Source organism: Benincasa hispida, chromosome 7 (genome assembly GCF_027475165.1).
Source record: "Benincasa hispida cultivar pf3 chromosome 7, pf3_genome.v1.1, whole genome shotgun sequence".
Lineage (NCBI taxonomy): Eukaryota > Viridiplantae > Streptophyta > Magnoliopsida > Cucurbitales > Cucurbitaceae > Benincasa > Benincasa hispida.
Window position 1 is genome coordinate 53,468,329 of NC_143484.1, and position 12,832 is coordinate 53,481,160.

Sequence of the window (12,832 nt, forward strand, 5' to 3'; positions counted from 1 at the left end):
ATAATCTTCTCTAGAATCGTTTATGCATTTACTCATCTACATTTGAAAATGTCTAAACACGTTTTATGCTTATTACATGAATGATTTTCAAAATTAATTTTACAACGAAAAGTCTGAATTGATTGACCCAGATGATGATTTTTCATGATATTAGTCGACAAAAATTTAGAAGAGATTGTAAATCAATACAATTAAAATAGTTTAAAATTTAAGAGATGGTAAATTGTATGAATTGAATTAGCATTAGGGGGAGCATGATAGACCAAAAAATCGAACCGACTGACCAAAATCAATCGAGCCAAAGGCAGTTGATCAAAGCAGAAGAGGGGTCGATTCAAAACAAATAAACGACCGATCAATGACCAGTATACACTTCTTGATGGTCGAAGTCGATTTCAATATTTACTAAAAAAATAATAGTCGATTCGATTATAATTAGGTTAAAAAATCGACTCCAACCAACCGTTGTAAATTCCTAATTAACATAAAGTTTAGAGTATAAATGGTTAATTATATATATATATATATATATATATATATATATATATATATATACATGCATTTGAGAATTGGTCTTTATCGACTTTTGAGCTGTAAACAATGTAGAGTGGAGCCCACGACCCATGTGCCAAATTTAATCTTCATCATCCAATCATCTAAACGAATCATTCTGTGTCTTTCGAATCACGATTCCCAATAAAAGTTTAATGGAAATTTTTTCCAACACTCGCCTCCTTTCTAATTCCCTTTCTGTTTTTCTGTCTTCTCAATCCGCTACTGTTGTGGGGAAAAAAATATATAGGAAAATCAAAGTACCGTTTCATCAAAGTTACATTTTTATTCTTAAATAAACTTTTATTTTACTTTGTTACACTTTTTTTTTTTTTTTAATTTTCTTATTTTTTTAGTGAATTTTCAACCATGTACTTGAAACATCTTTGAATTTTGAGATGTGTTTACATAATTTTTAACCATTTAATTTTGTGTCAAATATGTTACTTACCTTTAAATCAAAGAGACAGTTACAAATATAACAATTATATCTAAATTATTAACAAATATAGTATGATGTAAAAAATTTTATAAATATGACAAAATTTAAATAATATATCAATGATAGACCATATGACTGGTAAGAGTCTACCAGCGATATGGAGTTAATTAAAGTCTATCGTTGATAAACTTTGTTATATTTGTAAATTTTTTTAAATGTTATTACGTACTTAGTTATTATATCTAAAAAAGTTGCCGGTTACAATTACCCCTAAATTAAAATTACAAGTTTAGCTTTTGAATTATTAGATTTGTTTCTATTTATTTAACTTTTTTTTTAAAAAAAAATGTCCCATAAGGTTTTTTAACTTTAAATATTGTGAAAGATAGGTTATTCATCTATTCAACATTTTTTTAGACTCTTAAATTTATGTCGATTTGATTTCCAAACTTTGAAGTGTGTTTAGTAGGTCTATAAAATTGGAAATAGTGTCTAATTAATTCTTAAATTGTCAATTTCGTGTATAATAAGTTTATGACTTTTTAATTATTAATTGGTCTTTGACCTGGTACACCATACACAATAGTTGTTATGTCATGTCTGGTTCAATTAATTCCTTTAAAGGTCATTTTTATTGCTTTTTTCTCACGTTTCTTCTTCTTGATTTGAATTATCTTGATCATCTTCTTCTCTTGGTTCTTCTCCTCAAAATTTGTTCAATTTGAAGCTCACTTTCTCCTTGTCTCATTCTCCACTCTTCTTTCTTATTACATGCAAAATATTGAAGTCTAGGACCTCGAAAAGAATGAGTTAAAAACAACAATATACAAACACACACAAATTCGAATAAAAAAAAGCTAAACCGCTGCAAAGGCTTCTTGACAACAGTGCCAATTTGATAGCCTCGAAGATGTGCCACCATAAATACACTCAAAGGATCAAATAAATTTGTAAAACTCAATTTAACATTTTCTTAAAATTCACAGATTTTTTAAATTCAAAATCAAAGTTCAGTATTTTTATTAATGGATAATTAAATTGGATAACACTTTTACGTATAATAATTAAATATATAGTAACATTTTAAAAATTGCAAATATAGCAAATTTTAAGACCCGATTGCTATATTTGATACACTATAGTTTATATTAGCGATATGGTTTTTCATTAATAGACTTCGAGAGTTGGATCTCAATTTTGTAATATTTATAAATTATTTTATATCGTGCTATATCTATTTATATTTTAGACCCGATTGCTATATTCGTAAATGTCACTTTATTAAAGGTAAATATTAATTTAAAATCTAATTCATGAAAGAATCCCGCCCTTTCTAACCAAACCTAGCGTGACATTAGAATAGGAAATGGCAATTAACAATAAAACCGCTCAAAAGCCGGAAGATTAGCTCTTTCCATTTACCAATTTACCAAATTACCCTCCCGATTCCATTTCACACTCCTCAACACAACAACAGCGCAGAACAGAACGAAAGCGCCACAATTCACATTTGACAGTAGCCGCTAGCGCCTTTGTCTTCTCCAGGTTGCTTCAGATTTATATGGGTGTGGCTCCCATTTTCTCCATTACTCCCATCTCCCCATTTTCTTCTCTCGCCGCCGAGCTTTAGAGGTAGTGAACGTCGGTCCTTGCTTCGAAAATGGAGAAGGCTTTGACTAAAGTGGGCAGCTTAAAGGTTGGGAGCTTGTGGATTTCAAAGAAAGCCAAGGAGGAACTCGCTAACATCACTGATGATTTCAATGTGAGTTTCTGCTGGTCTTGTTTCTGCTTTGTATTTGTTAATTTTGTTTATTTATTGGGCACCCTTTTGTGTCTCTGCCCATGTTTTTCTTTGATTTTGGTGTTGGGTTTCTTTTTGTTGTTCGAGATTTGAGTAATGCAGTTTTACTTGATTGTTATTAGCAGTGGATTTTGTGCTGATTTTTCTTTGTTTATCGCCTACTGCTAAGATTAAGGCTAGATCCGTTGGTTTCTTCCATTAATTAAAGGGTTCACCAGTAGGGTTGCGATGGAAGTGAAAATGGACTGAAGGGGTCATTTGGGTTTGGTTGATTGTATCACTTTGATTGAAAAACTTCTTGGGAAAAATATTGAGAAAATACATCTACTGTAGGATGACATGGGGGTGGGGGATACTGGAGGATGAGAATTGTGTTGATTGACCAAAATCTATTTGGATAAAACTCCATGATCTATTCAGGAGATGTTAATATGGAATCTGTCTGTTAAAAGTGAGGAATTCTCTTTTTCCAATGTTCCCGTCAAGGAGATGTTGATTGTCTGTTCAGAATACCACCTCGAAAGAACCAAGAAACTTCACACTCTTAATAAGATAGATGAGCTACTCTTCTTACTGTCAATTGGTTTTGAGATGAAACCCCATACTATCAAATCAAATATGGTATCAAAGTCCATGAAACCTAAATGAGTATTTGGTCTAATAGAAAGAAATTGTAATCTGACCAAGAATGGGGAACCTAAAAGAGGCACCATCTTGAGAGGACATGTTGAGAATCCTACATTGGAAAAATCATGGATCTCACACTCTTAATAAGATAGATGGGCTACTCCTCTCATAGTCAATTGGTTTTGAGATGAAACCCCATACTATCAAATATTGTATTAGAGGCCATAAAACCCAAACGAGTATTTGGTCCAATAAAAAGAAATTGTGATCCGATCAAGAATGGTGAACTCAAAAGAAGTCCCATCTTGAGGGGGCATTAAAGTCAAATAGGACGGACTAAATGTGATGCTCATAACTTACTTCAAATAGGACTATTGATGTAAGCACCGTAAAAGCAGACTAAATCTGATGCTCATAACTTACTCAAGTTGAATGGCATCAACTAGAACTCTTGAGTACTTCTCCATTTATGTATAGGCAAATATTAAACTTAGACCATGGTTAGAATCTCATATATGTTATCTTTTTGTGGCAGACTTTCTCAAATACCGTTGAAGAGAAGGCAAAGTGGATTTTCAACAAGCTAAAAGGTGACCTCATGCACATTCTCTCCTCTTAAATTAGAATAATTACATATTCAATGCTGGGTTAATGGACAATGTTGCTGCAATATCTGGTTGCATTCTGTGGGAAGTTCTCCAAAAAGTTCCTATGAGTGAAGTTTCCTCTTTCATTTTTCCTTTTCCTTTTGAATCAGTTATTGGATTGCCTTTCCCCTTTCTGCATATCTGTATTCTTCGTATGACAAACTGTCTCTCACTCCCTTATGACTGCCTCTCATCTCCTATATTAAGTTTTAAAAGGTTTACATGAGCATAATAATGAAGAAAATCATAACCTATTTGAGTATTCAAGATTTTTTTTCCTCCCACAGGAAAGCCATTGAAGAGCTTGCCAGAGTTACTTCGTGAGTACAACTTACCGCCCGGTCTCTTTCCTCAGAACATGACCTGTTATGAATTTGATGAATCTAAGTCCAAGCTGATTGTATACTTACCATCCGCTTGTGAGATAAGCTTCAAGGATTCCTCTGTAGTCAGATATGCAACACGGGTGAAAGCAACTCTTCAGAGAGGGAAGCTTACAAGCATTGAAGGAATGAAGACAAAAGTCTTAGTGTGGGTGAAAGTGACAAGCGTGTCGGTTGAGGGCTACAAATCTGATAAGGTCTGGTTCACAGCAGGAGTGAAGAAGTCGAGATCGAAAGATGCATATGAAAAGCCCCATGATGCCGTTAGGGTAGAAGATTTCTGATATTCAAACTATGGCACATTGCCAGATATCGTTAAGGAAGCAGGTAAATGAATCCTGTGGTTACATACGCTGCATTGTTCCATATGCATTGTCCCAATATAGAAATTTGAATCTTGTCCCCATTATAGATACTGTTTTCATGAGGTTTGTAGATTCTCTGTTATCTCTTTGTGGTTCAATGTTACGTTCTCTCGTGGAGAAGTGACAGAACCAGATGAACTATAAAATGTCATACTTCCCAACTTATCTAGCTGAGCAGGTCTTTCTTGAAGTGAGGAAACATTAAATAGCAGAACTGAGAGATTATGAAGAGACTAGTAGTTAAGGGGGTAAAATACTTAATTTCTTGTTCTTATATCTAGTTTTTTTAAAGAGATAAACAGCATTTACGGATTTTTTTTTTTTTTTTTTTTATTTTTTTTTTAAGTTTCTTCTATTTTTCGTAAAAGCTAAATGATCTTTTTATTTAAAGTTAGTGAGAATAAACCAAAATTTCATATCTTTATGCTTGCATAAAGTTTTGGAAGCATTTGAAGAATGAAGAATGAATTATATTACTTAATGTAATAGGCGGGGGATATGAAAACATTCTTCAAACAGCCTACATATTCTCACCTTTTCCTACACACAAATTCTTTTTTAATTAGTTTTTTAAAAAATAAAAAATGCCACAACAATTTTTTACTGGATGTAGTAGGGGCTATACAATAGTTAGGTGTAGTCCAATTGTATCAAAATGTTTTCTTCGTCAAACCAGAGAGCATAGAGATACACAGAAAGGGAAAGGCAGTGTAACCAAACAAGCTCAAACAATTTTATTTTTCTTTTCTTGAAAGAACACAAACGAATGTTTTTAGACAGAAAATAGTAGTTTGATATTACATTGCTTTTCCTTCAAAAGGTAGAAAAAGTAGTAAAGACAATAGAATGTTTAACATTATCTTTTTGCTTTGATTCAACAAAGTGGAAAGCGATACGACGAGGTTGCATTCGCTTGATGTGATTTATTTATTTATTTCGAATGCTAGTGTGAACTTTATCATTTTTATAAGATATTAGATAAACATAGAGTTTCTTCTCAAAATTAATTGATAATGAAAGGAAAAGCATATGCATTTTATAAACATCGTGAGACCTCTTTGTATTTTCAATTTGAATTTTGAACATCCTTAATCTCAATAAGATCCAATATAATTGAATATAATTGATGGTAGACGTCGATCTGCTGATGATGGATATAGTATTTGATTTAAATTTATGCAGGTTTTTCTTTTAGAATACTAAATCACGACAACTTAAGCATAATTTAGATAGTCAAAACATATATGCTAACATGAACATAATTCAAGTGAAATAAGACACACTCTTGGCCATGAAGTTTGAATTACTCCCACCCAAAATTGCTATACTAAAAAAATAAAAAGAAAAATACATTTAATTGATCAAAAGTTCCAACCTCTCCAATCTTTCCACTCACATAATATTTCTAAATTCAAATATCACACTTCCGTGTTAACTTTATGTTTATTGATATCTTTTTTTTCCACCATGAATTTCTTCTTGTTATTTTCAAGTGTATTCCCATTCTAATAAAAATGTTATATTTAATGTTATAAAGTAGTAATTAATTTACTAAACTAAAATTGTCATTTTAAAAACTAGAGATGAAATATGGAACCCAATATTGAGACATCTATTTGTTTGTGACTCGAAAATCGATATCGTTAATTCAACCCCAAATAAAAACAAAAATATTTGTAAATCACCGAAACCTACTTCTTATACTAACAAGTAGCATAAGTGGCAAGTACGGAGTTGAACTACAGGGAGACCATAATTTAATCTTCTCTTAAGCTAAATTTGACTATGAAAAGCAGTAAAAACAGGGTTTTGGTGTTAGATAAAATGAAAACATGCAAGGAATTAAAATACAAGGGATAAATGTAAACTAGGATTGATCGATCTAGTTTCTAGAGCCATTCAATGCTATTTCTATCCTCGATTTCTAAAACTTAAACATACAACCAATTCATGTATGCACAATTACTAGCTCGATGTGATCTCTAGCCTCTACAAAGGCAGACAACTAAATAGAATCTAATTGAGAAAGCATCCTAATTATTAATTAAGATTGGAAAGGCTACACCCCAACTAATCTACATGTTTCTAAATTCTTTTGGGTTTGATAGCGACTATATAGAATTAAAAATACATGCATTATAATTTAGAATTCAATTGTGTCGATTAATTGTCAAGAAAGCCATATTCAATTAACCAATTTTATCTCCAAACCTAGCAATTCAAGCATCCTATGAATAACCATCAAATGCCCAATTAACTAATGTTATTTGATTGGTTTTTAGCTAGAGATTCATGTAAGAATGTGACGTAACTAAAAATCGATTAGCCATGCACGATTATGTATGAATAGTCAATCCCACAATCATGCGTATAAAAATTATAATGGATTCAAAGAAGACACAAATTCAACATGCCATTCATTCAAGAATACAAAATTCTCAAGAAATTAACAAAGAATTAAAACTCCAAAAACTAGATAGAAAATCATTACCTCGAGCAATCCATAGACAAATCGAAGAGGAAGATCCAATCCATTATTTACAATCCAAAAGAAAATAAAAATCTAACCAAAGATACAAAAAAGATAAAGGAAGGGGAAGAACTAGCAGCCATTCCTCAGCCTCTATAAGATTTTGCATCCTCTTCTTACCTAATTCGGAAAGAACACTTTTATACAATAGGTGCAACGCTGGCAAGAGTTTGCAATGCTCTTTTCGACAGCAGCACTTAAGCGTTGGAGTAGCGTTGCAACGTTATTGTGACGCTTGCTTGCGACAGGTGCACGCGCACACGGATGCGTTGGCGTTCTATTAATCTTCCAGTGTTGCAATGCTAAGTGTAGCATTGTGACGCTGCCCTGTATATGAGCCTATTTCCTTACGACGTTGCGTTAAAGCATTGAGTGAGGGTTGCGATACTCTAGTCAGGGGTATTTTGGTCATTTCTTCTCTTTTGAAACACAGATGCTGAAATCACCTCCAAAATGCTTCAAATTAACTCCGTTTCTCTCCAAATGCTCGGTTCTACCTCTTTGGCACTCAATACCTATAAAAGAGGATAACTAACATTAAAAATTCATTAACGAGCCTAAATTAATCTAGAAATTATAGCTTTTTTTGAGAGTTATCAAATATTCCCAACTTAATTCTTGCTCATCCCGAGCAAGGTAAAAGAAAATCTAGACATGAATCATGTGATGCAAATGAGTGACTCGAACCTCAAGGCTAAATAGAGAAATTTAAAACTAATTCTCTATCCCCTACATGTGTGTACGCTTAGCCAATCCTATCTAGGGCTTTACTAGTCCGGAAAGGTTTTATTCGACCCTCAACGCGTTTCCCCTATTTTGGCTCGGAAGAACAAATATTAAGCTTCCTAGATCCAAGGTGGAAATGTAAAACTTAAGGGAACCAAACTTTTATTCTACTTTTTTTTTTTGTTGTTGTTGTTGTTGTTGTTGTTGTTGTTGTTTAATCAAAAGAGGAACCTTTATCCAAACTATACCACCTTTGTTTTTGCTTGCTTACACAGGTTACGTGAAAGACATATAACTACGAGCAACGTATCCTTCAAAGGTGTCGAAGATTACTCATTCCTCAAAGACATTTTAGCTTAGAGAGAAACTATGGGTGTCATAACTGCCCCAGGTTAATCACACCCCTGAGAAAGAGGAGTAATCTCCTTAAAAAATATCATACAAACTTACTTTTACTCTACAATATGTTTGCCTTTTATTTAGTATACAACAACCTTTTACTTTATAAAACAAGAGTTTGGAAAAAAGCTAAGCATGCATATTAAGTTGAGCTTAAGTTACTTAAATTAATGCAAATTGAATGCTTAAAACATGCTCTGATACCTACTACCTTATAGCGTTGCATTAGAGTGTTGAGCTATCATTTCCCCCAAATGACTTATTGTTAATGCTGCATTAGCTCCCTTAAACTCCTGTAATAACCTTCTTCTTAAAGAAATCAACACATCTCTGGGGTAGCTCAACTTCTTTGCTTAAAGCACCTGCTACCACGTTAGCCTTACCTGGGTGATAATCAATGGTTCAATCATAATCTTTAATTAACTCTATCCACTGCCTTTGTCTTAGATTTAATTCTTTTTGACCAAAGATATATTTTAGACTCTTATGATCTGCAAAGATGTGACGTTTCTCACCATATAGATAATGTCTCCAACTCTTTAATGCTAGCACTAGAGCTGCTAGTTCTAAATCATGAGTAAGGTAGTCCCCCTCATGCTTCTTCAATTTTCTGGATGCATAAGCTACTACTTTACCATCCTACATTAATACACATCCTAATCCCTGTCTGGATGCATCACAGTAAATCTCGAAATCCTTCCCAGGAATTGGAAGAGTTAGGATTGGTGTAGTCACCAATCTTTTCTTTAAGTCTTGAAAACTCTGTTCACAACTATTTGTCCATTCAAACATTGCATCATTCATGGTTAGACTGGTTAGTGGGAGAGCTATCTTTGAGAAGCCCTCTACAAACTTCCTGTAGTAACCTGCCAGCCTAAGAAAACGTACCTCCATCATTGAGGTAGGCCGCTCCCATCTAACTACAGCCTCAATCTTCTAAGGATCAATGTTGACATTTTTTGTGGACACTACGTGTCCTAAAAACACCACCTGGTCGAGCCAAAACTTGCATTTGTTGAACTTAGCATATAACTGCTTCTCGCGTAATGTTTATAGCACTATTCTCAAATGCTCTGCATGTTTTTCTTTACTACCTGAATAAACCAGGATATCATCTATAAAAAAAATTACAAACTGATCTAAATAGGGATGAAATATCCCGTTCATCAAATCCGTAAACACCATTGGACATTAATTAAGCCAAATGGCTTAACCAGAAACTCATAATGCGCATATCTAGTCCGGAAGGCTGTTTTGGGAAGATTCGCCTCCTTAACCATTAACCGATGGTAACCTGATCTCAGATCAATTTTAGAAAATACTGATTTTAGCTGTTCAAACAGGTCGTTAATACGAGGTAGCAGATACTTATTCCATATAGTTACCTTGTTCAACTGTCTGTAGCTAATGCACAGCCTGAGTGTGCCATCCTTCTTTTTCACAAATAATACTGGTGCTCCCCAAGGTGACATATTGGTTTTGATATAGCCCTTATCTACTAATTCCTGTAATTGAGTCTTCAATTCCTTCAGCTCAGCTGGTGTTTTCCTATAAAGTGCTTGAGAGATGGGTGTTGTCCTTAAAATCAAATCTATAGTAAACTCCACCTCTCTATCAAGTGGTAGTCCTGATAACTCCTCAGGGAATACGTTACTGAACTTCTACACCATAGGAACATCTTCTGGTCCTAACTTCTTCGACTGTGAAACTATACATGGGCCAAGTATGCTGCATAACCTTTATTCAATAACTTCCTGGCCTTTACTGCTGAAATTAGACAAGTAGGGAAAATTTTCCTTTCTCTTGCAAACACTACTTCCGCTTGACCTGGTAATTTGAATATCGCTTCCTTCTTATGACGGTCACAGTTTCATGGTATTTAAAAAAGAAATTCATTCCTAGAATAGTATCAAACTCTAGTAGTTCTAAGGGAATCAAATCAATCACCATGCTCTGTCTCTCTATTAAAATTACACATTTTTTTATAATAGTTATTAACTATCAGTAGATTGCTAATAGAGGTAGAAATAACTAACTTCTCAGGCATAATTTCTAGCATCTCATCAGTATTCAATACAAACATGCTAGAAATAAATGAATGGGTCACCCCAGGGTCAAATAATACATGAGCATATCTATCATGAATAAAGATCGTACCAGTAACAACATTGGGTGCATCCTTAGCCTCCTGCTGAGTCATAGCATAAACCTTGCCCTGTTGACGTGGCCATCCTGCTGCACCTTTCTACTTGGCACTACTAGTTTCCTCATCACATGCTGTACCTACCTTAGGCTGTATCACTGTCTAGGATGTTGTTCTACTTAGTCTTTGCCCCTACAACTAGCTGGGGACATTCCCTCCTGTAATGCCTAGGCTGTTCACACTGATAGCAGACATTTTGTCCCTCATAACTTGTTCTAAATGATATTTTCCATATTTAGTACATTGAGGCTTTCTACCTGTATTGGCCACTGGCTCTCCTGTACGTCTCGATCTAGACCCTCTAGTTGTCTGGCTGGATCTCTGCCTACTTCTTCTCTATTGACTACATGTTGTACTACCTTGAGAAGTCATTGGCTCGATGAAGTGGGGCTTCAAATCTCTCATGCCAGATTCTCTTAGAGTAATTTTCCTCTTTTCTCATCTAGAGACTTCCCTGTCTTGCCTGTCCTCTGCCAAGCTCTCCTCCACTCACATTGCAGTCTCCATTAATTGGGAGAAATCCGTCTAGTTAGCTGTAGTAGTAACAGAAGTCTGTATCTCTCTTCTCAGTTTTCTTTCAAAACGTTTGCACCTATCTTTTTTCTCAGCTATAATTGTAGAAGCATACCTGGATAGCCCTGTATAATTCTATCCATATTCAGCAACGATCATATTTCCTTGAACGAGTTTCAGAAACTCATTCCTTTTTGCCTTATGATAAGAAGTAGGATAGTATTTGTCTTAAAAAATCCTCTTAAACTCATCCCAGGTCATCTCCTCTGATCTGTTCCTTCTGGAACCTATCACTCTCCACCACTGCTCAACCCTTTTCTACAGCAGAAATACCGCTAACTTGACCTTACGATCCTTAGGGCATTCTGTTACCTAGAAACATTTCTCTATCTAAATTAACCATGCCTCAACATCTGCAGGGTTAGTAGTACCCTTAAATGCAGTAGTACCCAGTGCCTTTATCCTCTCAATGCCATACTTTTTCTTAGGATCTGTTTGTACAGATCCTACGCTAGCTAGCATCATTTGGGCAATCCTATCGAAAACTCTATCCTCCATATGAGGATCTACTTTAACCCGAGGGGTACTAGAATCTCCTTTCGATATAGCTTCCAGTACTACGGGTTCTCTAACTGGATCTTGATCCCTTTGAGCTATAAAATCTCTGGTAGGGTCATGATCCTTTTCAGCCATTTGTCAAGTCAATCCATCACCTTCTCGAGGTTTGATTCCTATAACATTATTAGGCTAGAACATCATTCACATGCCCCTATTCTAATGCATGATTCTATTTCCCAAAATTTTATGCTATGATACCAACTTGTCACACCCTTTCCCAAATTACCCTCATAATCTGAGAAGAAGTGTGAAGACAACAATTGCCAATCCTCTTATGACAACTACTGCCAACATACTTCCATGAACTTGTACTTCTAGTACCTAATAAGTAGTTTTATAACTCACAACGAATTATTATCAAAAGGTCTATACAACTTAGCATACAGATTTTCACATAGTAGGATACTTTATTTACATAGCCACTCAAAACTCTATCATGACTCCCACAACATGAACTAAGATACAAGTTTAACAAGACATGATGTGCCACCTAAGATTCAAATCCTCTTAGGTTCTTGAGAAGTGACTGACTAGTAGAACTGTTAGGCCTCGGGACTTTGATCGTTACCTAGGGAGGAAAACTTTAAAAAGGGTAAGCTGAAAATGCCTAGTGAGCGACTTCTTTTAAATAAATCATACTTTCATAACTCACGATATAAACATGTTTAGAATAACATATTTACATTCAAATTCCAGGGTTCAAAAATAAAAATTTGAAAATATAAAATCATAACATGTAAAACTCTAGACTAAAACTCATCAATATTTCCTGTAAAATTCCTCTACTTCTTTGCCTAAACATGTGGGAGAGCCCTTTTGTTCAATCCCTAATAACCTTAGTTGAGAGAGAACCCTTTTTCTCGATCTCATCAATGTCAACAACATCAATAAAGGAATGGACCGCCGCTTGTCTTTCAACAAACGCAACAACAGCATCAACAACCCTTCAATAGAGGTGGCAACGCATCGAGTTCTGGAACTCTGTTGGAAAACCTATTGAAGGAATACATAGCCCAGAACGACACA

General features: G+C 34.6%; 1 protein-coding gene across 1 annotated transcript; it reads left to right on the forward strand.

The window, feature by feature from the left end:
* The first annotated feature begins 2,413 nt into the window (after positions 1 to 2,413).
* On the forward strand, positions 2,414 to 4,982 carry LOC120081208 (DUF538 family protein (Protein of unknown function, DUF538)). Its single transcript, XM_039035909.2, has 3 exons — positions 2,414 to 2,756; positions 3,958 to 4,012; positions 4,357 to 4,982. Exons 1-3 carry the CDS (start codon positions 2,655 to 2,657, stop codon positions 4,734 to 4,736), a joined length of 537 nt encoding a protein of 178 aa, XP_038891837.1. The 5' UTR covers positions 2,414 to 2,654; the 3' UTR covers positions 4,737 to 4,982.
* Positions 4,983 to 12,832: the final 7,850 nt, after the last annotated feature.